Raw genomic sequence first — 27,012 nt, 5'->3', positions numbered from 1 at the left:
GTCATAGAAACAAATCAAATGTCTCATAACAGATGAATGAATTAACAAAAGCAGCATACAATGGAACGCTCCTCAGCCTTAACAAAAAGAACTATGGTCATTTCCACTACCAGCCACAGAACAGGAAACGATTGCAGTCTGAGCCAGGCACAGAAGAGTAAGTAAGTAGTTCTTCTCACTAATATGTAAACTCTAAAACAACTGAATTCAGAAGCATAGATCAGAATGTTGATTACAGAAGATGGGGCTTAAGAGGAGACATGAGACCCAAGGATAAAGAATCAGACTGAAGGAAGGTTTTCCCTTTCAGTTCTAGTACATACTATGACAAGTATAGACAGTAGGTGACTACACCTCAAAACTGTTCTCCCCAAATATCGTAAGGGTTGGAGGTAATGGACACTAACTTACGTGATCTACATTATTCCATAGTGAGTTCATGAGTTAAAATATTTCTTCACTTTCCACAAATTTATACCTATACATTTACAATTTGCAATAAAGAACTACAGTAGTATTCTGTGTAAGAACAGAAGCAAATTACTCCATTTAGGGGAATGAGTTGGCCGATAATATAAACAAAGTGTTATGTTACTATTCTTAAGTGAACTTTGGGAAATGTACTATTGTTTGTAAAGTTGAGGGAAGAGACACTGCCATTTCCACTGGAACAAGAAGGGTTACATTAACATCTCCAGCAGTAGAAGTGTCTCAAACACAGACTCACAAGAAAGAGCTTAAAGGTGCCTTGTGTCTAAATTCCAAGCATCCAAAGATAAAAGCATGTTCCATGCTAACCCAGCAAGATATGAGAATTGATCAAAAGAGCACATTGTTCTCTTGGTTCTGCTGGCCACCTTGCTCTGTCAGGATGCTGGGGAGAAGCAAAGTTCCTAGCACAAAGAGCCATGGCTGCAGGATCCATGTGGCAAATTTGGTTGTATATTCAATGTATTTGTGTACCAAATTTAACCAGAAATATAACTCATTCTTAATTTGGAGTGTTTTATAATCCTAAAGCAGAATACTTCAGTGAGGGCATCATAATCCTCAAATTTCCTATTTTACATCAAGGAAATATAAACTAAAACTTTCATGAATAATTGTGTGAGTATGAAGAGGACTCTCTCCTTCAGAGTTTCTACTTCTAAGACAGTAAGAACTCTCAGACTTCATTCCCGTTTAGCACATTCCCAGTCTTCCAGTACACACATCCACAGTTTCTCCTTCTCCTCCACTAGCTCTTCTCACTTTGGCTCATCTATTAGTCTGTAAAGAAAGACTTACTTTGCACTTCATGTCACAGTACTTACAACATTTTCATTATAGTGATCTTAACAAAATTACCTTATAATGTGATGTTCAAATACACACCACTCAGCCTCCAATCTCCCACCCCCCACTGAGTTCTAACTGAAGAGACCTTGATGATGTAATTCTAAGTCACTCACATTATCAGAGTTACTTGCCTTTGCTTCATCTCTAACCATTTAGGAAAGAGCTTCAAAGGGTTAAAGCATCTGAAACTCAAATTCTCTTTCTTGGTTTTTGTTGTTGTTTGTTTTTGTTTTTTTTTTTGGTTTTTGTTTTTTTGCTTTGTTTTGTTTTCTGAGACAGGGTTTCTCTGTGTAGCCCTGGCTGTCCTGGAACTCACTCTGTAGACCAGGCTGGCCTCGAACTCAGAGATCCGCCTGCCTCTGCCTCCCATGTGCTGGGATTAAAGGTGTGCGCCACCACATCCGGCTTTCAGATTCTCTTGGGAAGAAAACATCTTAAACACAAAAGTCAAATATGTTCAGTTAGAGTTACCTTCAAAATTATTTTGTTCTAAAATGACCTCTGTAAAGCACTGACACAATCAGTGCTTTGGCCATGGCGCTCTTAGGATGAGTCATCTGTCTTTAGCTCATTTAGAGGTCAACAGGGACTGCTGGAGAACACACACAGCCTTCAAGACCAGCCAGCTTCATTCCTGTTAACTAGTGCTGTTCTATAGCAGAGAAACAGGAACTGAGATATAAAGGGCATACCCAATATGCCACAGTCAGGAATCTGAATCATGTCTCTGTTTCATGCAGCATTCTGTGTCCTATCAGCATGATTATTCACCTGCACACAGTCTTTTAACAATGTTGTAACTTTACCTCTTCTTAATGTGTATTGAAATTCGGGCCCGTGCTGGCTAGGTTCCAGCAGGGTAACTGAGGAGGTCTTTAAAATCTGCTCATCACACCTTTCTCCACCATCAAGAAGAATCTGTGGTTGTAATCAAAGAACCTGGAGCAGGTTACCCAGTGCAGCAAGAAAAATGCTATTTTAACTTGCAGACATTTTATATTGCCATTAAGAGTCCCTCCAAACCAGAGAATAGAAATGCAACTGACTTTTGATTTTAAGTAAAATATAAAGCCACTTCATAATCTACTTCATCCTGACTTGGTCTTGTTAATTATACCAAAAATCATTTGGGAACTATCAAGAAATATTTTTTAGTTAACCATTAAGTGTTCTCAAAACACATAGTATCATTTAAAGCTAGGTAAGTAGTAGTCTTTTTTTTTTAAGTTTTCATTTTTAAAAAAAACATGCAAAAGCCCCAGGCTACCTCCACAGTAGCCATGCTATGTGGCATCTTTCCTGTTGTAAGAGCAAAGCCCAAGTCATCAGCATAGAAAAAGCCTGAGATTGTTCTTCCACACAACTCTAAGCTCTACGTGCCATAGTAAAAGCACACAGCAATGGGAGACAATGTCTGAGGACTATAAGAAACTCCTGCACTATAATCATGAACGTCACTAAGAGAAATGAGTAGTCCTCTCTCCATCACTGTACATGTGTAACCCACATGTGTGACAATCTATCTTTTTAGTCCGGCCAGATGCTTCATGCCCAATGCTTCTGGGTTCCTACTTTGTAATGTATCAAGACTGCTACTATATTTGGTCTGCCTTTAGAGCAATTTAGAAAATACTCTTTCAATTTCCCCTATTTTATATAGACAATTCAGTAAGAATTAAAAACAAAGCAAGAGTTGGCAGTCACATTGTCAAAGATGTCAAGGCTTAGACCAAAACTGTAGACCAAGACTTCAGTAAGCACATTTAGGAATGGTCATATATTAAGTATGTAATATTTATATAAAATAAAAGCTACTTCCGGTAATAAACTCTATTGACTACAGTCTTTTCCTTCAATTAAATAGCTAGAGCTGTGGACTCAACCACCAGCTAAAGAAAACCAGGCTTTATCAGAACAGAACAGCTTTAAGGCCCTCTGCCCAGGATGCTCTATCTTCTTTAGGCAATCATTTGATTCTCTATTGTAACAGATGAGAGGGGCAGGCCCTGCTTCCTGGAAGCAGGAACACTGAGACAGAGGAAGGCTGCAGTTATCCACAGCAGACAATCCACTGTGATGGAGGGTCACAGTTATCCACAGCAGATAATGCACTCAGCCAGAGCACAGCAGAGAGGACAACAGGACAAGGAATGCTGAAGTCCAGGCAGGACACTGACAGTCTACTCCACAGTCCTGCTAAAGTCATCAAAAACAGAAAGGTTCCATTCTTTAGTGGTGATACAAATCATCAACAGAATCTTAAATTAATAAATTAGCCTAAAATATGCTAAGCTTAGGAAAGCTTATAGTTAAAACTTCATGTTTTTAAGACCAAAATAATTGAAAATGGCTAATTTGTATAGACTTCTTATCAAACTTTCAAAATTTTTAGGTAAAATTATTTGTTATATTTATTTTGGAAAACATGTTAAGTCACACAAATTATGATTTAATCTAAAATAAATACTTTAATTTCTTAAATCTATTCTTTTCCTGTAGTGTCTGTTATAAAATATAAACATTAGCAGATATAGTAAAATCTAAGACAGATTAGCTTCACTAGCATACTGAAGTAAACTATTACAGAACGCTCAGGAATTAAGTATTTTAATTCTCAAGAGTTTTATCCAATAATTAAAGATACATAACGGCGAATTTTCTTCAGAATACTAAACATTAAAGACTATAAAACATTCCATTTATTTTCCACTACAACAGAACTGAGAAGTTTTAAAAGACCTAAAGAAAGGATCTCCCTCCCACTTACTTCACTGTGGTGGTAAACGGATCATCACACAGAGTAGCCTGCTCTGCACTGTATACTGTGTTTCTCCTTTACATTAAATTAAGCTTTTTTATGTAATTTCTGTTTAAATGATAATGTGTATTCATATGCTCTTACCTGAGAGGAAATGCACTTTATTATAGGAAAGATCAAAGATGATACTATGCATACAAGTATGTGTAAATGTGTGTGCGTGCACGTGTGAATGTACATGTAAAGAGAGAAAGGAGAGAGAGGGAGGGAGGGAGGGAGGGAGGGAGGGAGGGAGGGAGAGAGAGAGAGAGAGAGAGAGAGAGAGAGAGAGAGAGAGAGAGAGAGAGAGAATATATGAAAATGAGATTTTACAGCTCCAAAATAGGACAAAATCAAGGCTACAAATATCACATCAACATCAAAAGGAAACTTGAAATGACTTTGACAAGAAATTAGACCTTGTTCTTTTGCAACCAAAACGCCTTGAGTTGTTTAGGTTACTAACAATTTTTTAAAATGTTGGTTTAGCAATGACTAACCCACAGTTAGGCTAAAATGCGCAATAAGATGATCTAATAATATCTAAAGTTTTATTTTCAAATGTAAAGTTCTCAAAGAACAAAGTATTCCAGGCAATTAATTCCTAAACCCACTAACAAAAAGAGGCAGAGAGTCCCAGGTGAAAAACATGGTTGGAGGAGAACAAGCTAAGAGGACAACGACCCAAACACTGAGCCTGTCACACAGCAGGAGCCTGTCACACTGCAGCCTTTAAGTGTGCAAGCATGTCTCATGCAAAATCCATGGTTTGACTGCAGGCACGTGCGACTTTGAGAAGTTCACTGACTAGGGACATGTGGATGCAGTTCCTTCCACAAAGAAAACACCGAACATATATCATCATCCAGTGTGAGGCCTTATTTAATAAGAACTAGCTTTATCTTCTGATATTCAAGGGAAACAATTTTTAAAAAGACAAAGTAAGTTTGAGTGCTAAACTCTTTAAGGATCAACTTTGAAAGACTCTACTGCACAAGGACTCTTTTTCTTGTGCAGTAAGTTTGCAAATTCTCAACACCATCAGAGGTACCACAGAGGGATTCCTGCAGACTCATGCCCACAGGGCATATTCCCTTTGGCAGAATAAAGTTTTTGTTCTGCCAAAGCTCAGATAGCCAGCATGAAACATTCTCTACTCAACTTAATAGGAGTTCAGTTTCCTTCTTGAAAGGATGGATCCATTTACTTACTGCATCTTGCCTGCCTGCATCCCTATTAGAAGCTCCCGTGGGAACTCTGTGGCTTGACTACTCTGCCATTCCCATAAGGCTCCTGCAGGGAGATTCTGTGACATTCCCTTAAGACAAGAATCAGCATAGGGCGGCTTTTATGAGTTTCTCTAGCAGACTCCTTAGGACACTGTGTCAGTGAGAGCAATACCACCTTTGCTTTTAACACAGGCTAATGTTTAGTTAGAACTTTAAAAAGACCAGTAGTAGCTGGTCGGTGGTGGCACACGCCTTTGATCCCAGCACTTGGGAGGCAGAGCCAGGTAGATTTCTGAGTTCCAGGCCAGCCTGGTCTACAGAGTGAGTTCTAGGACAGCCAGGGTTACACAGAGAAACCAAAAAAAAACATAACCTGTCTCGAAAAACCAAAAAAAAAACATAACCTGTCTCGAAAAACCAAAAAAAAACATAACCAAACAAAAAACAGTAGTCTATCAGAAAAGATAATCTACAAACACAGTGAAAAGTTCAAATTTAAAATCAGAGAAAATTTCATAAAATATGTAATACATTTTCAGTATGGTCCTCTAATATGATCAAAAAATGGTAATATTCTTCTTACTGATGGAACCAATAGCTGTTAAAATATTCTTACAATCTTATAAAGATGATTTCTCTTTGTAGGTCAGAAAGAGATACCAACAGCTTGAAAGGTTAAGTTCTAGGTCACTGGGCATCTCCTATACAACAAGGTGAGCACTAAGTTCAGCAACTAAATTGAAATCACCATCTTCCACTATGTTCTCTGTTTTTGTTTGTTTGTTTGTTTTTTATTTTTGGGGGGTGGGTTGGGTTGGGGGGGTTGAGACAAGGTTTCAGTTGGATAAAAAAATTGGATAAAAAATTTTAAAATAGCATAGCTGTTAAGCGAATGCCTTTGAGTCCCTTCAACTCTAATCATTACACACATATCTCATTAGACATTTCTACATCTTGTCTACAAAACCTCAAAGCATCTCCAAGTCCTGCCATTTTACCTCAGGAAGCAAATTTCTCACTCATGTATTTTACCTGACTCTACACTATTACTCTGAGACACTTCAGAAAGGGCCTGCTTTGGCGAAGGTAAAAAAAGATGGCAGAAGAGGAAGAATAGGAGGAAAATAGATCTTAAAGGTAGAGAATTACCTTAGAAGGCATTTGAAAGGGGAATGATAGGGGAAGCGTTTAAGTAGGAAGTAGGATGGCAGGGTGGGGGAACACTCTGCCAGGAGTACTGTTCCATCCCTTATAGGGTAAGACCTAGCCTATGGCCAGGGCCCCAAAGATGACAGCAAAGCAATTAACTGGCCATGGCAAAGCCAGTTTCTTCCCCAGACCAGGAGCAGGAAGGACTAGCCAGATCACTGGCACAGCTGGATCCACTGCCAAACCCTCTGAGCAGGCTGACTACAGTGGTCTCTGTCTGTAAGCCTGCATCCCAGCAGTGAAGGGTAGAGTTTTGCTTTTGCAGATGGAGATAATATAGCTTGGAACAACAGCAGCTCACCCCAAACTTAGAATTTTCATGCTTCTTTGTCTAAAGAAATTTTGTTTAAATGTTTGTTTTTCCCTAGCAAAAGGACTACCTAAAAGAATGTTCATACTTTTATCCCAAAATTGTTTTTAGATTACAAATGATGGTAATATGGACATAAATACAATTTATCTCTTTTTGTAAACTTAAAAACTCTTTTAGGCTTCAGAGGATCACCTTAGATCTACCTCCCACAGGTCAAAGGAACTACATGACAACTATTACTTAATCTTCAACTAATGTCTATTAACGCCAATTTATTTTTCACAGACAATCGGTTACTGTTCATTTCACATCTATAATTAACATGGAGTTTTCCTTCGCAGCCACCTTAAAAAGATAAGATCAGTAAATCCCAGCCCTTCCCTCTGTTTTCCCTAATGTAACTTCCCACTTCCAGGATTAAAATTCCTTTAACACCCTTAAACTGCTAGTGCGTTTAGAGCAATGGATGCCTGATGTGCTGACAATCAAAGTATACTGTTTAATGTGTGCATTCATTATCCCCTCTCTTCTTTTGGTGTAAAAAAAGAAAACAGTATATAACCCCTTGTACAGATAACCCCCACCAGGGTTCTGCAACCCTGTTATGATCACTCTACAGGTTTCTCTCTCTCAGGAAAAGAAAGCAGCAGTGCCTCTGCAGGCCAGACTGAGACTGACCCGCCATCTTCCTCCAACTTGCCTGGGGTCTTTGTCTAGATACACTTGCTGACTGGAGACTTTCAAGACAAGCAGGCACTGACATCCACAGTTAACAGCCTTGAATCTCGCTGGGGCCTAATGGCTACTAAACTTGGGGGGACTTGCATAGTACTGAGAAAAAAATGTTATGTCTATGTAAATGAATCAAATATTGTTTGAGTTCAATGCTTACACCCTCAAAAACAAACAAACAAACAAACAAAACAAACAAAAAAACTCTGTACAGACTTGCTCTCAAGATTTCAGTCCACTGAGCAATTAAGTTGGTTCAGTAAACCCTTGTCTTCCTGGCTCCCACCCCTCAATTCCCTGCTGGTTTATGCTTTGTTTGATTTTGATGTTCACACTCTGCCTTGTCCACTTTTTAAAACAGCATTGTAAAAGTCACTGCTAATTGGGTTCTAGTTCAGTACCAAGCTGTCCCCAATATAGGGGGTTGAATACTTTAATGACATTTCTCCATTAAAAAATAAATCTGGGGGAGATGTGGGTAAACTCTGCTAATTAAGGTCAAAGTCCACCATGACTGGATAGCCTCTGGGAGACTCCCTTCACTAGCGGGGCTTCTCCTTCTCTGACCTTGTCTGGGCAATTCTAAGCTGTTGCATATGCCTCTACCTAAGGAATGCCACATAGCCTCAATCAGATCACAGGGTCAATTTCCTTTCTCCTGTTACAACCTCTTCAGCCAGCACATGAGATTCCTGAACAGTTCCCCATGCTAATGAGGCATTTCAGGTACCCTAAGCCCTAGCCAATGACTTTTGCCCATCCTGGATGCTCCTACTCTCAGTCCCCCAAAACTTTATAAACTGTGAGTTTAAGTAAAGTTGATCTGCCTCCTGATAGTTGATCCTGGTGTGGTTATTAACTATACATATTCACGGGGCTTCCAATCCCCCTCCCCCTCCCCCACCCATCCCACCTTCCAATTTGATATCCCTGCTTCCTTTGCCTTGGTCAACTATCTACAAGAGTGGGGAGACCCACAGAAGGCTAGTGCATAGGAGGCTATAGGAAGGGGAATAATTAGAAGCCATATGAAAACCTATTTTATAAGCTTCTTCCATCCAGTTGTTAGAAGGGTCACAGAGCTCCCCTACCCCATCAATACAGATTATTGGCAGTGCTCTAGGTAGCTCATCAGAACTTGATAGTGATAGCCCATTGCTGAACATACTATATACTTTGGTCACAGAGCAGGGAGAATTCAAGCAGGTAGTGAGAAAGCAATGTTTTCCCTGATGGCTAGCTCTCATAGTGCTTACTGGAAGAATCTAAGTAGGCTTCTGGGAGAGAAAAGCCATTCGTAATCGCATGCAACTGCAAATACTGTGAGCTACAATGATAACCAGCTTGAAAAGATAAGCCCACAGTACAATTGCAGCACAAATGTTATAGGGGTAAGCAACAGCTTCCTTATTAGATTTAAGGCCTGCTCCATGAGAAGAAATGGATGCCTAATACTGTAAATCTAACCTAGACTCCATGGCTGAGAAGAGGTCTCAGATGCCCTGCAGTAATTTTCTGAAATCATGTTTCCATTTTAGAGGGAAGCTCCTCAACATTCAGGAGATTCTAAAGGGAGAAGTGTTAAGATTCCATAGCAACCTGAAGCTTCAGAAAGTCCCTAAACTGACCGACCACATGCACTAGGTCCTTTACTCCCCAGATTACATAAGCAGCAAAGACTGCTGAGAGACACTTCCAGACCAGCTGGGCTGCCTGGAAAGGAAGGATCAGACAAGCTGCCTGGGAGAGGCAGAGACCAACACAGTTACCTGAAACAAAACAGCAACAACATGCCCAATTAAAAGCTGCCTATAAGTTATACAGTAAACTCCAGGTTTCCAACTTTCAGAAGCTGTCACTCAGGTTGGGGTGTCATCCATCTTGGTGACATCCTGCTTTGGGCGAAGCAGATGTTTTTGAGTCATTTCTGCTCCTATAAATAACTGAGACTCCTGCTCCAGCACTTACTCCCAATACAACTGTATTGGTTCAGCCCTAGCTGAGAAGCTACTAGATAGAGCTGAAGACTGTTGGGTGGAGGTGGGGTGTAGTGTGGTCCGTAGTAGATAGACCATGTGGATGCCCCACAACCACTCACATATGTGCAGCTCAAACTGGCCTCACTGAATTATTTTAAAAAAAATTGGGAGATGGGGTAGAGCGGTAGGGGATCCATTCAGAAGAAGTTAGAGGAAGGAATGGGGGAGTGTAATAACAAAGATGCATTATATGCATACATGAAATTATCAAAGGATAATAAAAAAATGACCCTGGACTGAATTATAACAATTATACCACTTCCCATAAAAATGATAAAAATCTGTTTTACGGATCACTTGGGTTATTTTTCAACATGAAAAAAAAAAACATCTGTTTTCTGCAATTAGCCATAATGACCTTTTCAAAATGCAAATTTAGGCTTGTTCTTCTTACAGTCCCTGAACTGAATCCCTGAAATTCTTGCCAAGTGCAGTGGCTATGAGTCTGTCCGTTCAGGCTATGGAGTAACATGGAACACTCCTGACCCAGTATTCCCTGCCTCCTGCCTCCCTGCTTCTGAGTGTCCAGCTCTTTTCTTTCAGGTGGCTCTCCTTCTGAGGAGGTTCGTTTGCTCCAACTACTTCCTAAGTAGCCACTGCTTTCCTCTCCTCCCTAGTTTAAGCCCACTGCTACCTCAGTGCTCACTTCAGATATCAATTCCTCTAGGAAACATCACAGCTTTCCAAAGCTCAGAAGAATCCTCGTCGTGTTATAGACCTAAGCTTTGTCAAGACTTATCACTCTTGGAAACTTCTAAGCGGTAATCAGCCATGGGCTCCTCCATTCAGATACATACCTCTGCAAGAGCAGGAACAATGTCTATGTTTGTTTAAGACTGCATTCACAGCACCTGGCATAACTCCAGGCATAAACTATCCTGAGAAATCATCTGATAACCAAGCACAAGAATAAAGGAACACAGCTGCAGCCTCTGTACAGTGCATCAGGTCTCCAACCATTTGCAGACAAGAAACAATGCTTCCTTATAGGCTGCTGAAACCTGTGAGCACAGAACAAAGGGGCCTAACTCCATCCAGTAAAAACCAAGAACACGGCACACAGAGCAGTCTGTGGAAATGAACTTACAGGTCAATTTCATGTAATATGATAGTTTATTTCTAATAAAAGATGGTGGATTAAACTTATGTTTCTTTGAGGCCATAAGACATATAGAGTGAATAAATTAATCACAAAGTAACAGACAAAAATCAAAACAAACTACAAAAAACAACAGCGAAAACATAGGTAAATGTGAATGCTCAAAATGAAATATTTTGATATAGGAAAATTCTGAATGCTCAAAAGGTCAAACTAAATAATGAATAGTTCCTTTTATAATTATAAGAACAGCAAAGCTTCTAGCATTTTCTATGTAATGAAAGTATACAAAGACTTTATATTTTAAAATATTTTAAATTGAACTCAAATGAATGTTAATAGTTTCATTTACTATTTATGTAATTTTCCATTGAGGCAGGAAGATTCTTGTACAATATCAGCCCTGGCTATATAATAAGAGCACGTCCCAAAAATTTCAAGTGCCCCCTCCACAAATACACTTGTATAGTTTCATATCAGTTTTCCTAATGCTAAAGAATAGGGTTGGACATAAAGTAATTGTTTTAAAAATACACCATCCATGTAAATTTAAACTGATTATCTTTTCTAGGAATATATAGTGAAATATTTGTTCGGAATTATAAGTTTTCTGCTTCTAAGTTTGATTTTATCCTCCCTACTTGGAAAGGGAAATGAACAACAACTCTCATACGCAGAAGAATGCATCATGACGGCCTGTATTTTCATACAGTTTCCAGGCTAAGAAAAAGTAACATGCACCTTATTCTGTCCCTGTAAGCCGGACGTTGGCTAACACAATAAACGCAGGAAGAAAAGAAAACAAAAATGAGATTTCCAGTTCCGTGAAATTGATAGAATTCTTCCAGAAGGGAACTTACACTGGGAAACATATACTACCAACGTCTCTTGGAGTGAAGAACCTCAAGAACACACTTTTATATTGCCCTCCTCAGTCCAAGCTCTGACACTTTGTTCTTAACAGCATCAGAGACATTGGGTAACTTTTCATAGAGTAATGAGCACTTGTCTTGTGCTAGACACCACTAAATATCTTAGATTTAAGGCTGACAGCACTTCTAAGACCTAGGTACTGTTAAAAAGCCCCACTGTAAACACAGAGGAAAAGAGCCCAAGAAATGCTGCAAAGAAACTAGGGTTTAAATGAAGGTGTTTGATGCCAAAGCTTTTACCACCCCACTGTGGAAAATATTACGTCTTGTTAAAAAGAAAGATTTAGAAACCATTTTATGTAAGAATCTAAAATAAAACTAAAATGGTTTCTTCCACATCTCAGCAACTTCTAAACAAAATCAAAAGCCAGAGCTCTTAAGTCGGCAGAGGTAAAGACATGTAATGGAGTCAGGAAGGAGTTCACTGAGGTGACTCCAACCCCAGAGCAAAGCAACAATGTTTTCTGTAGTGTGAACTGATAAGATTTCTGGGAAGCATTCCATTTATTACTGGCTGGATTTTCATCTGCACAAAGATCAAACTAAATATGGACTCACAATATTACTTGTTTGCCTAATATCATTGTGGAAAAAAAAAAGTCCCCTATAAGCATACCTTGGCAAAAAATACGGTGAGGTGAGTTTCGCTGCCAACAATCCAAATAGGGAATTTTGGAGATTTCAAGTAAGAACCAACCTAGAATAAATTCAGCAAAGTAAAACAAATAAATGAAAGATTTTATGCTGTCCCTTAAATATTTGTGCAGAAATAACAGGAGTCTCATTAACACTTCTTACCACAGAGGTTAGATGCTAAGTGCAGACAGGACCTGTGCCTAAGCTTATACTGCATTTTTAAACCAGACACTGCAATGCAGATCTTACATACACATGTGTCACAGTTGGAAATGAGGACTTTAGATCAAGAAATCCATATATAAGATTGTTCCAAAAAACTTGTAAGCACTTCATTTGTGACTGAGAAAAAGTTTAATTTTGAGCACATAAGACAGATTTACACAGCCTATCATGTTTACCCCAACTGATTCTACACTTCCATGAGGACACTTCCTTTGAAAACAATGAATCTTAGCAATCTCGTTTGCTTTTCCTCCTCAGACTGGGAAACTGTAAGAAACTACCTACAGCACTCAGGGCACATTATCCTTTTCTATTTAGCCAGCAGCCCCTATTTTAGCAGCACAACAGCCCTTGGGAATTTACTCTCACCATGAGGTGGAAAACAGGAACTCTTGTATTCATGGCAGAAAACTTAGTTCCCTTGCCCTATGAAAGCAGGGATGAGTCAGCTGCGCTAACATGCAACAGAAAGCCCACCAAATAGGAAGGCTCCTTTGAGGGTAGTGGAGAGGAAATGAGTGAGGCAAGGGAAGCTGCTCAGTTAGTCGATGTGGCTGTGGAGCTGAGCAACAAGAGACCTCGCTTGAGAGAGTGCAGAGAGGTGCATGGTGGCAGGCAGGGCCTGGCTAAACTTAAGCACCAACTACAGAGCTAGAATCACAAACAGTTGTCCGGGCACCTAGACGGAGTCACACACTGGACATTCTAGCTACTGCTTAATCTCTCTTAGAAAAAGCAAGTGCGCTTCACTTAAGGGAGAGGTTTCAAAAGGGGGGTGTAAAATGTTATAGTAGAAACAGCTGAACTAATGGTGCATTTGATCATAAAATCAGTCACCAGAGTACACAACATTGCCCTTATTTTGGAAATCAAAGTGACAGTCCTCTAATAGTTGAATAGAATTACTGTGTGGCCAGGCAATTTAATCCTGAGTACACCATAATGTAAAAACATGCCTATAAAAATAATATGTGGACAAATGTTCACAATAGCAGTATTTATAACAGCTAAAATTGGAAATTATCACTCTGAAGTCTTAAATATGAATCATGAAGATATTTCCATAATGAAGGGAGGTAGGTGTGGCCGTAAAGTGAAAAGGAGAGGCTGATACATAGTTCTAAATTATGTTCAAAGTGTTAGATGGCTAAGTATTAAAAACACTCAAATTAAATTCTTAGCAATCAGAACAATTGCTTCACTAGATTTTGCCAACTGCAAATCATGTTAGACTAGGCTAATCTGTTCTTCTTCCTGAGACTACTAAGGTAAATAATTAACGATAAAGAGAGAGAGAGAGAGAGAGAGAGAGAGAGAGAGAGAGAGAGAGAGAGAGAATAGAGAAGACTCTAGCTACTCTATTCTTCAGAACAGAAATTACATTTAAAGTTTTACAATAGGAACAGGGTTGGGTTTTTTTTTTTAATGTATAATTTGAAACATCCATCAGTTAATGGGTGGAAACAAATTGATACACTATAAAACAAGAGTGATTTCAACATAGAAAGAAATAAATTACTAATACACAGGTGAAGGAACCCGCAAAGCCAGAAAGTTGAACTGTGATTTCTGGTGTGAGGAAGGAGGAATGGCTGCCTGGTTTGACCTACTCTTGGGGGAGTGGGGTGTGTGTATGTGAGGAAAGCCTTACAGAACTAGGTAAGGACAATGGTTGCACAGCTTTACAAATATAGCAACATCCATAGAACCATATACATCCAAAATGGTGATCTTTATGATATATAAGTTATGCTTTCTGATTTTTAAACACATCGCTAAAAGCATCATTCTTTATTGGTGCGTGCATGTGTGTGCATGTGTGTGTGTAGGAAGGTTATAAATAGGTATTGCTTCATTTATGTACCTAAATATATATGCTGAAAATAAATTAAATGATAATTTTATTATTAGAAAGCAATCTGTTCCACTATCAGGGAATGGAGAAATGTTTAGATTTATAACATTTATTCAAACATAATTCATTTCCCTTGTGCCATTCCCCTAATTATCTGTTGATACGTAGAAACGTGTTGACTGAGAACTTGCATATTGATGAGGTTACCTACAGCATTTTAGACACTGACTGTTGGGTTTGATGTCTGGCTTATAAACTAGTCAGTCTCCTTTAAGGATAGCTGATAAAATTTATACCAATTCATTCTCTTCATGCTCCTCATACTGATGATCAGTCTATTTGCCCATATGTCAGGTACCAGACATAGTTACAGTCTCATGGCACAGAGCCCACTGGAATTATTCAAATTAGCACATCATGACAGCCTAGGGAACCAAGCTAGTTCCATCCCTCTTGCCATGTAGAATCTGTGCCTGCAGCTCCAATTTGCTGGTACCCAGTTCCCAAGTGAAAGCCATTGGTGGTTTGATTGTCAGCTCTCTTTATTTCTTATTTATAAGCAACCTTGCATCAGAACATTAGAATAATCCTATAAAAGTCTAATACCATTGGGGAAGAGATTTAAAAAAAGATTAAAAGAGTCACCATAGAGTAGTCATTCCTCACAAATAATGTGAAAGAGGAGCTGGGGCAGGCTGCAGAGATGGCTCAGACCTCAAAGGCTAGGCTCACAACCGAATCTGGAGAGTAACTGAGGAAATGTCAGGAAATACTTCTTCTGACACAACTTAAAATCAACCCAAGGGAAAAGTCAGCCATTTATGTAACGAGATGGGACACTGGGAAATGGCAGACCCCCAGTGTGGCCGGAACGGGGCAATGGAGGGAACAATACTGACTGAGATTTACACAACATGGCTATGGGGTTTAAAAGAGAACCATCCCCCTTGACTACATGTATCTGAGCACCTGGCCCCCAGTCAGGGGTGCTGTCTGGGAGTTTATCAAATCTTAGGAGGTAGAACATTGCTGAAGGAATCGAATCACTGGAAGTGAGCTTTAGAGGTTATAACCATTGGCCCACTTCCTGTTCTCTCTCTCTCTCTCTGCTTCCTATTCTTCCCACCATAGAGTGTAGTCCCTGACATGATGGACTCTAACCCTCTGGAGCTATAAGTCAAAATAAATTCTTCCTTCTCTAGTTTTTTGGTCAGGTTATTTTATCAGAGCAACAAAAAAAGTAAATGGAAAAATCTGTAACTTGGTGACAAGTAAAATGTACGTGTGCGTGTGTGCGCCCACGTGTGGTGTGTGTGTGTGTGTGTGTGTGAGAGAGAGAGAGAGAGAGGGAGGGAGAGAGAGTGAGCGAGCACTCGCGCATAGGTGCACACTCTTCTCCAGGATAGACGAGCATGTGTATGTACTGGAAAGAGGAAGCTCAGTTTAAGTCTCTGATTGCCAGGCTGTCTTAGAATAGCATTAATTTATAGAACTAAAAAATCTCTGAAAAGGAAGGTATTACTGTTGTGCATAGTCACTACTTACAAGGTCAGAAGAGATCCTGTACTGTTCTTACATCTCTGTTTATGGCACAAGATGGCATGAAGAAGGAATGATGTAATGTGTGTGCATGCACATGTGCCTCTCCCCACACTCACAAAGGAGAAGATGCTTTTTTTTTTTTTTTTTTTTTTTTTGAGGCAAGGAGGGAGGGCTGTGGGAGGGAGGTTTCAAGACAGGGTTTCTCTGGGCAGCTCTGGCTGTCCTGGGACTCGCTCTGTGGACTAGGCTGGCTTTGAACTCAGAGATCCACCTGCTTTTGCTGGGATGAAAGCTGTGTACAACCACCACCCAGCCAAGACACTTGTTAATGTTACTAAAAATTGTCACTGTCATCAGAACCACTGTATGATATAAACATTCTAAAATGGAAAAAAAATTCCACAAATCTACATCATCCTTTGTCTAAGAATATGGCATCTTTTAAGTGAGAAAACTGATGTGAGCTTCATGTAAAATATTACAATATTTAATAGCCATTGAGGACTGCACAGGTAGGCAACTCAATTTCAACAATGAAGCTTCAAGGTGAACCAGCTTAATAGCATACTTATAGTGAACCATGTATATTTCTACTTTATATAGTATTTTGTTCTTTGCTCTGTCACTCACTCCCTTCCCAGGAAAGCAAGTACAACTAGCCGCCTTCATTTCTTAACACTTAGTTCGGGTTGGGAGCTCAGCAAGGAAGTAAGACAGTGATGAGTGGTGACAGCCAGGAGCTGAAGTTAATGACCATCAGAGTGAAAATACTGTCCACAGTGTGGGCATATTCAAACCCCTCAAGACAGTTTACCTTACAATATCGTAAAGCTTCCATTAGTGTTAAGAATCCTACAGCTGCTTGTTCATGGATACCGAGAAGTTCTGCAAAAAAAATAAACAAAACCAAATTTAACACTGCATTAGTATATGTAAGTCTGAGTCACGTGTGTGCATATATATATGTGCATAAATATATTTATATTCAAACCATGGCAAATGTTTTCTTTCACCTAAAACTATCTTTAAACCTCTGCATGTATTTACTAAGATGTCAAATCAATGATAGTATGTTCCTGGTTCTTGTTATGCTGTGTTTGGTTGATGTCCCTGGGAGTCCTGCTCTTTTCTGAGGGAAAGTAGATGGGGGCGTGGATCTGATGGAGAGGGGAGTTGAAGGGGAGAGATTGAAGGGGTAGGGAGGGAGAGAAAACTGTGGTTGGGATGTAGTAAATAAAACAATAAAAAAGTTAAATCAAATAATCATGTTATCACTATTTATTATAAAATGATACCAGGTAGCTTTGTACTGGGTAAATGTAATGGTTCAAATGTAGATTAAAATTATTTATAAAACTATTTAATGTTAACTTTTTAGTTAAGAAAAAATCACTCAGTAACCCAAAGACACACACACACTCATATTCACGTGTGTGTATATATGTATATGTGCGACACACACACACACACACACACACACACACATATATATATATATATATATATATATACATACACACATATGTGTATGTATAGATAGATAGATAGTATGTATATATATATCCATATATATGTCTACATATATATGTATAGGGCATGGATATATATATATATATATATATCCACATACACACACCCCCACACCCACCCCTCCATAAAAAGAGGTAACTTGACTGACCCTGATTTTCTAAAAAAAAAAAAAAAAAGAAGAGCTTGCTTGTTAAGTCATAAGTATTAGTATTTATTATGGGATAATGGTGACCATAACTAAACAGCACTTAAAACATAATTTTTGCTTCTTTTTCTTTCTTCTTCCTTCCTTTTTCTCGATCGCTTCCTTCCTTTTTTTTTTTTTTTGTATTTTTGTTTGTTGTTTTTCAACACAGGGTTTTTCTGTGTAGTCCCAGCTGTTCTCAAACTTGCTCTGTAGGACAGTCTGGCCTCAAACTCAGAGATCCATCTGTCTCTTTCTTCCCAAGTGCTGGGACTAAAGGTGTACACCACCACTGTCTGGCAAAACATGGATATTTCAAGCTACTCCTTTCTATTCTAAGTGAAAGCAGCCAGTGTGCTTAAGGCTGTGAAACAGTGATGACTAGGACATAGTCTCTGCCTTATAAAGAGCTGACTAAGGGCAAAGAGAAATGATACAAGCTCTCTACATAAGTACATACACACATACACACACTGACACAGAGTCGAGTGTGGCAGAACATGTTTGCATGTCAGGGAAGAATGGCAACATCTGAATTTAATCTGATGGTATATGTAGAAAATTCTAAGACCAGAAAAGACAAGAAGAAAAATTTAAACCCAAAGATAAGAAAGAATGAAAATTAACATACTCAGATAAGGAATGAAAATCTGCCTGAGATTCCTGGTTTTTCAACATGGGGTTTTACAGTATTGCACAGGACAGCCCCAAACCCTTGGCTTCAAGGGTCCTTCCACCTTAGGCTCCTCTGTACCTGGAACCACAGGTGTGTGACACCACACTCTGTTCCTTAAACATATAACCATGGCAAACACGATAAACAGTGATTAACTGAAAGGAAGACTTGAAGAAACATGTTCTGGATTTGTGTGAAGGCTGAGCATGACTTCACTTTTATGCCAACTGTGACTGAGCTACTTCGGGGACTTCTAACTGGAGATAAGGCCAGTCTGGTGAACACTAATGGGCCGCCAGCAGAAGGCTAAACTCATTGACATAAGGTCAAGTTTACTACTTAGTAAACCACGGCAGCTGACGCACAGAAGGTTCTGATACAGACCCTCCTCACACACAGGTGGACCTGGGCTGGTAGAAAGGCTTTTCATATACTAACACTTAAAGCTAATGCAAGTAGTAAGTAAGTAAGTAGGACCATAAACATAGATTAAAAAGCTTTTCTCAAGTACAACTTCAAATATGAAAAACATTACTATCACAAGTATATCTACCATCTACAAGTAAAACCTCTTTGGAATTGTCCATAAACTTTAGGAGTATTAATACTATAAAATAAAAAACATTTGAGTCTTTGGGTTGCAGCAACCAGGGTTTAGGAGTACAGCAAATAGCAGATGGGGTAGAAATGATATTCTGTGGTTAGCAAACAGCCTGTTTCCTTTCTCCAAACTGAGCAAAAGCAAATCTGCCTGTTAAAGAGAAGCACATTATGTTGAGAACCAGGTTCCACAGTTTTATGTCTAAAATGTATTGCTACCACCTAGTGTTACAGCCAGATATTACACCATGGATTTCCATGGGGTTAGTCAAGTATCTACAATGGTTAGTTTAAAATATCATGCTACTAAATACAGAAAATTAGACCTCCATCTATCTTAGTGATGAAGTATTCAGATCTGGTCGAGAATCACACGCTCAGGTATCTGCTTTAGATATTACTTTTACTACGAGCTGCCTCAGAATACTATGTAGCTGAAGATGGCCCTTGAACTTCTCATCTTCTACTTCTTCCACATGGAGAATACTACTATGACTAGCACTGGATGATAATATTTCAAAATGCATTATTCTCATACCCTCAAGCAGAATATAAACTTAATATTATTATCATCTTAGATTAAGCACGTCAGTAAAACTAAATCAAATAAATTTTATACCAAGTTGTAAAACAATATTTTCATACCATTTACAGAACTTACTTACACTGGATTTTCTTTAAAAGTCTCAGTCTTTACATTTTGCTTACAAGAAATTGGCAATTTTATGACTATCTTGCCATTGCCTATATTATCTCATAACAGAGAAATGAAGAATATAAAAATCTCCAATTGAATTTTCAAACTACTGGGGTTTTTTATTTGTTTGTTTGTTTGTTGTTGTTGTTTTTTTGTTTGTTTGTTTTTCGAGACAGGGTTTCTCTGTGTAGCCCTGGCTGTCCTGGAACTCACTTTGTAGACCAGGCTGGCCTGGAACTCAGAAATCCACCTGCCTCTGCCTCCCAAGTGCTGGGATTACAGGCGTGAGCCACCACTGCCAGGTTACTATTTAGTTTGATGGCAAAGAAATAAAACTTTTTTTTTTTTGACCAGAAGGTAATATACAATTTTATCTATAATTCAAAATAAACGTTGTATATATACTATACAACATGACCTGAAATATTCATCTTTTTCAAAAAAACAGGAGAAAAAGAAAAAAGAAATATCATCTAAAGCAGATACCTAAACATGTGATTCTTGACCAGATCTGAAGACTTCATCACCAAGATAGATGGAGCCTAATTTCCTGAATTTAGTAGCATATTTTAAATGGATCATTGTAGTTTTTTGAAAACTTTTTGCCTCATTTACATATTTTGAGAGATGACAAAACTTAAAGTCTATTCTTGGTAATTTTCAAGTAGAGACTAGTCATTATCTATAGTCAGCATGTTTTACAATAGACTTCTTAAACTTATTACTTTTTACTGAAATTTTCCTCCAAGGGCACACCAACTCCAACAAGGCCACAGCTCCTAATCCTTCTACTCTCTCTCAAACAGTTCACCAGCTGGTAGCTAGACAAGCTAATCTCTGAACCTGAGGGTCATCCTCAGTTAAACTATCATGTAAGCCAACCTGATTTGGACTGTTCCTTAGTTAACGAAAGTTGTCTCTTCCTAGGTGAGGCTAGGTTGTGTCAAGCTGACAATAAAAACTAACCAGCATATCATTTACATTTATATTCTGGATGTTGTTTGAAATATACAGTCCTGTTCAAGTTAAACATACATGCACACTTACACTACAGAATGACTAATTATCTCAAATGTGGATTTAACTAGGATACTAACTTTACCTAACAATCTGGCTCTAGCTAACATGCTGTAGAAGTAGTACAATTTCAGGACTCCAGCATTTCTGATTTATTAATTCTGATAAATCATAATTTAAAATTATATTACTTAATTATAGAAATGATCATATTCCTTAGAGTTTACATTTCCATATTTTCCACTTATCTTTAAGTTAACGACCATCAACTATTGCTTACAATGAATCATCAAATAAATGTATAAAAGTGATGAATGGACAAGACATAAGAAAATACTAGACATTTGAAGAAAATACTAGAAAGTATTAGTTTTATCTGGGGCGTTATGAGGGAAGACCAACCAAATCCTAACTGACAAAAAAGTTCAAATGATTGAATATTACAGAAGTGAAACCCTTGGGAAGAAAAGATATCACTAAACAAAATTTACTTAATGAAGACCAAAATGTGGACACTGTGCCCCTTCTTAGAATTGGGAACAAAACACCCATGGAAGGAGTTACAGAGCCAAAGTTTGGAGCTGTGATGAAAGGATGGACCATCTAGAGACTGCCGTATCCAGGGATCCATCCCATAATCAGCTTCTAAACGCGGACACCATTGCATACACTAGCAAGATTTTGCTGAAAGGACCCAAAGATAGCTGTCTCTTGTGAGACTATGCAGGGGCCTAGCAAACACAGGAGTGGATGCTCACAGTCAGCTATTGGATGTATCACAGGGCTCCCAATGGAGAAGCTAGAGAAAGTACCCAAGGAGCTAAAGGGATCTGCAACCCTATAGTTGGAACAACATGATGAACTAACCAGTACCCCGGAGCTCTTGTCTCTAGCTGCATATGTATCGAAAGGTGGCCTAGTCGGCCATCACTGGAAAGAGAGGCCCATTGGACTTGCAAACTTTATATGCCCCAATATAGGGGAATGCCAGGGCCAAAAGAATGGGAATGGGTGGGTAGGGAAGTGGGGGGCGCTATGGGGGACTTTTGGGATAGCATTGGAAATGTAATTGAGGAAAATATGTAATAAAAAATATTAAAAATTTAAAAAAAAAGAAAGAAAGAAAAGGTTGGGAGAGACGCCCTGAATTGCAAAGAACTAAAGGACTTCCAGAGCCTCAGAAATTGTGGTAGGCAAGCCCTCCCCCTACAACAGCAGATGATGAGCAGAGGCAATTCCCAGAGGACAGCACAGCTGCAGGCTTACACATGAGCAAGGAGTGAGCTCAGGTTCATAAGGAAGCAGAACAAATGTCAATTAGAATGTGTAATCCCTTGTCAAAAGCTGACTAAATTTTAAAGATGGACAGTGTTCAGTTATCACCAGGATACAGAGAAAACAGAAGTCTACAGTCAGAAAGATATATTGATATTTTAGGGACAAAGTTGCCATAAATTGTTAAACAGATATTCCTAAAAATGGTAAATCTTCTGAGTTAATGTATTATCCAGGATTAAAAACACATGCTTTCACAAAACCTTGCACATAGGTGTCCCTGACAGCATTACTCCTAACAGTCAGGTAGCTATTTCAAATGTCCAGCAATTGATGATGGATAAAGATGTATGGCTCACCACACCCTGCAATATCACTTGCTCATCAACATAAGGAAAGCACTGGTATAGGAAAACACTGTTCAAAGTGAGGGAAATTTGATACAAACACCAGGTGCCATATAATTCTATTTATATGAGTTGTTGGCATGGAGTGGATGGAAGGGAAGCTGATGAGACCAGGATTTCTTTATAAAGTTAGAAAGGTATTTAAGTTTTGATTTATTCTACATTTCAACTGAGTGTCATGCATAGTATATAGAAGAGATTTCAATAAGGTTATTACTAAGAAAAAGTTCCTTAAAACACATCGACTTTAGCAAGTCAATCGTGCAGGAACATTGACTAGGTCTGCCTCACACAGTGTTTCTTACAGGTTTGTCTGATAGTAGTCAAACTGGAAACCACCCACATGCTCACCAAGGTAAAATGCTCAAGGCAGAAGATACACATGATGGTTCAAACACCAAACAACTTCAATAAATAAAGGTGGAACAATGCCTTGTCCATACTCCACTCAACATTCCCAGGTCACACCTAAAATCCAAGTTCTCCTCACTGCCAGAGGAGTGATTGTTGCTAGGTAAATAAAACAAAACAGACACAACAAACAACCCCCAAACCTAAGAGCCTTACACGTGGGATCTGCCCCAGGCCCCTCCCACTGCCCTCTTCTCATGGAAACTCATGGACGCTTTGCTCCTTAGAGCAGCGGACTCACATCTCTCCTCTTTACTTCTGCACATTTACTACACTCACTTAGACCACTGGCAAACTTCCACGAGTGTCCTCAGTTGAATGGAACCTGTTGCTTTTTCTCCCTTGCATATCATTTCTTCAAAGGAACATCGACTGCCAAGGCTACTTCACGCTCATGTTCCTGTGTCCTGTTGCTCCTATAAAACTGTCTCCTTTCCCAAGTCTTCAATGGTAGGCTATCTAGCACTGAAATGTAGTACACAATGGCAGCATATTGGAAGGATCAAACATATTGTCAAAATATACACACCCGTTAGGGCTTGCTTTGCTTTGTGTGTTAATGCAGTACTAAATGCAGTTTAAAATCCTGCTAATTATCCTCACTTCACCCTCACCTCTAAATGAAAAGGCCTACAAGTTCTACCTCCTGTAGACTGTACCACAGAAGATGTTCTATACAGAACAAGCAGAGGCTTTACCATGGTCAGAAATCCTGGTAGTTTACTTTCTGATGTTTCACATTGAGCAAATTAATAATCATCCAAGTCTTAGTTTATTTTTTTTAAGATTTATTTATTATTATATCTAAGTACACTGTGGCTGTCTTCAGATGCACCAGAAGAGGGCATCAGATCTCATTACGGATGGTTGTGAGCCACCATGTGGTTGCTGGGATTTGAACTCAGGACCTTCAGAAGAGCAGTCAGTGCTCTTAACCACTGAGCCATCTCTCCAGCCCCAAGTCTTAGTTTCTTAACCATACGTGTTAAAAACACATATCCAAAGTATATTGCTTATAGGTAGGAAATAAATAGGCCGTATCTTTTCCCTCCTGTGCCTGTCTATCACTGTACTGTACCTCTCTCCTTGTCTATGCTATGTGCCACAGCTTACAAATTGTGATTCCTCTCCAGTACGGCTACACATGGACAACATCCTTCCTCCTCCTAGATCCTACTGTGCTATTTCTCCGTTCTGTGCTTACACTGGTACAGCACTGGGCAGCCTGCATGTTTCCATCCAAGCCCATGCTGCCACATTCCCTTACCAGTGCTCATCACAAATGTACTGCTTCTCAACCCGGGCTGCACACACAGCAGAATCACCCACAAGTCTTAAGGCCATGTTCCAATACCTAAAAATTCTACCCTTAACTGTTCTCAGCTGGGGCCTGAATATTCATGATTTTAAGGTCTGAAAATAATGTCCAGTACTCTGCTCCATCTGCCTGTCTCCTTGTCTAAACATAATGTGAACGTTTCCCCCAAAGCCCTCTTGCAATACTATGTCCACATTAAAATTCCTGCGTCTATTTATGCCAATATAAACACTATGGAAAAAGGTTCCTTCTTCCTCAGCATGTCTATGGTTCTTATTTCAACGCATCTCATTTCAGCACATATTATATCATCTATGTGCATTTGACAGAGAATTGAGCTCTTCCTATGAGTCCTTGCAGACATGACAGAACTCTTAGTAGTTACAATAGCCATTTGAAGAAGGCATTACTTTCAAAAAAAAAAGGAAATTAAAGCAAGAGAAGTAAGTTGCCTCATTGTTTGAAAACTACTGTATAACTTGTCATTTATGTTCCACACTTCCTACCATCTTGTATAAACCAGAAATATACACAGCAAATGCTGAAAAATATATACGGATTTTATTTTATGCTTAAACATCTGGACACAGAATTAAGTTCAAGTCAACATTCCAAATGACTGGAGAGAAACTTTAAATACACTCAGGCAATTCTCTTTCTGAAGAAAACTCTATCTCCTAGCCATTATTTAGTTTCAATCTCTAAATTGTACTTTAAACCATCCATAGTCTTTGCCTTGAATGGCAGTACTTCAAGAATCAGAAATGAATGAATTTGCATATACCAGGAACCAAAGCTTATATAAGTGATGAACAAATTCTGTAACTGAGGTAAGACCCTCAAAATGAGAAGAGCCTATGCACCTAGGGAGGCAGGAGTGCAGGCCATCTGGGTTTTATAATAGGATAACCTGAGAGAGACTGTAGGGTACACAGGACACTGGACCAAGATAACTTAGTAATGAATAAAAGACTTAACAGTTGTGGGCATAGCAGCAGCAGGAAGCAGCAGTGTTAGAGCCCAGGTAGACGGTGGCCTTAAGCTGCAGCTTCTTCTCTAGTTCTCCCGATTACAGCAGATTTCTCAGAGACCAGCAGCTTTGGGAGGAGGGAGAAGGTAAGCAGGGTGAAATCTAAGACACCCCACATTACATAAGAGACTAGCACTTTGGCTGGCCAGTCCTCATGGGCTTTTACATCTACATCTGAATGGAGAGCCCTTAGGATGTGATGGACACAGAGAGCAGAACAAGACAGAGCACTCTCGGGACTTCTGTATCTATATGCAGTCAGCAAAGCCAGGCTCTTACTAAGTCAATTACACTGCACTCTAGTGTAGGAAGTCAGACTTTAATTTCCAAACAGCACAGTGAAAGGTTGTATTGCATTCGGTAAATTCTGGAGTTCTATAATTTTAACTCAAAATTTTCCTAACATTGGATTCTTTCTGTGAATTTGCTATACAAATTTCTAAAATTTGAGGAAAATTTAAATTAAAAGTTGAAAATTATTCATTTGGGAATGAAAAGTATTAGTAACATTTTCTTCAAACAAAATATATTCAGTGAGCGAGGCGGTGGTGGCGCACGCCTTTGATCCCAGCACTTGGGAGGCAGAGGCAGGTGGATTTCTGAGTTCAAGGCCAGCCTGGTCTACAGAGTGAGTTCCAGGACAGCCAGGGCTACACAGAGAAACCCAAATTTGCCTCTGAACAAAAACTGTGAAGCTTCATATCCCATGATAGACATTTTAGTACGAGGCTTATCGAACTTCCTCTATAAAAGGTATAAAACTGAACAAATGAGTTTAGATTGCCCAGTACCAAATGAAGGAGCTTTCCTTCATAGCCGCACAACAGCTGTGTGTGCGAGCGAATGTCCTCGCCAGTGTGCTTCCCTTGATGTCTGTGACGAGGCACCATTACAAGGTAATGCTCACTGAAGGTGAGTGGATGCAGTCTCACAAATAAATCATCCCATCTGCCCAGCATGTAACGAGTAGATTCAACGTGATAATAAAAGCAAGGATCTTGTAAGAATAAGGAATTCATGGACTTTATAATTTCCCATAACTTCCAGCACTACATGCAGTACTGCCTCTGAATAAGTACCCGTATGTTACACCCACTGAGAGGTAGATTACCATCTCTTTAGTTAGCTCCACAGTCCCAGCAACAAACCAGAGAAATCCAAAACCTTGAGGATCAAGCCCGACTAAAGCTCATAGATTTGAAACCTAAGATGGCTTCCAAAAACCTGCACTTAGTATTATGGCACCTTAGAAACCATAACGGGTTCTTGTAATAGGAAGCACTTACCTTAGCGTCCACATAATGTAGAGCCATTAAATAAAGATAAATCTTTCATATGTCACTAAATTATTAATCATTTAAGAACACAGCAAAGAAGATACTTACGCATTCCTGAGCACTCTCTATCACCATCCCATACATTAGATACTGCATGCCCCGTCAGTAGGAGGTTAATTAAGCTTTGGCTATCAATGAAAATTAAATATCAGTTAAAATAGGCACAAAGCTAGTTCTTCAAGTAATTTCTACAATTTTAAATGACTTTTTACATTAAATTATGTTAAATCAAAATAAGTGGAACCCTTGGCTTCTCTTTCCCATGTCCGGCCTTAGTGAGAGAGCTACAGTGCTGACCTGCATCCTCGTCCCTGCGGTCTCAGAAGCCTAACAGCTTTAAGATGCCATATTTAAATGAATAAAAATTCATTTCACTTAGTGTTACATTTAGTTTTATATGTAATCACTTTTGAATTTATAATTATATTACTTATACTACTTTCCCTCTTCCCTTTCCTCTCTTCAACCCTTTCCATGCACCCCCTTGCTCTTCAATTAATTGCCTCTTTTTCTTTACTTGTTGCTATATACACTTAAATATAGACACACACACACACATATATACATATACATGTGTATATATA

General features: G+C 39.0%; 1 protein-coding gene across 7 annotated transcripts in view; it reads right to left on the bottom strand.

Moving 5' to 3' along the window:
- Window positions 1-27,012, bottom strand: part of Mindy3 (MINDY lysine 48 deubiquitinase 3) — a 76,540-nt gene that overhangs the window by 26,479 nt on the left and 23,049 nt on the right. For 6 of the 7 annotated variants that reach the window (XM_021185506.2, XM_021185512.3, XM_085835180.1 and 3 more), the window contains 3 exons: window positions 26,477-26,556; window positions 16,761-16,831; window positions 12,305-12,385 (listed from right to left, as the gene is read on the bottom strand). In XM_021185506.2, the coding sequence (XP_021041165.1) occupies window positions 12,305-12,385; window positions 16,761-16,831; window positions 26,477-26,556 (232 nt within the window). The remainder of the gene's footprint in view (window positions 1-12,304; window positions 12,386-16,760; window positions 16,832-26,476; window positions 26,557-27,012) is intronic. The other variant, XM_029472339.2, reaches the window with a different exon arrangement.

Source organism: Mus caroli, unplaced genomic scaffold (genome assembly GCF_978045245.1).
Source record: "Mus caroli unplaced genomic scaffold, Mus_caroli_1 scaffold_2, whole genome shotgun sequence".
Taxonomy (NCBI): Eukaryota; Metazoa; Chordata; class Mammalia; order Rodentia; family Muridae; genus Mus; species Mus caroli.
The sequence above is the reverse complement of the archived record's forward strand: the minus strand, read 5'-3'. Positions and strand labels throughout refer to the sequence as shown.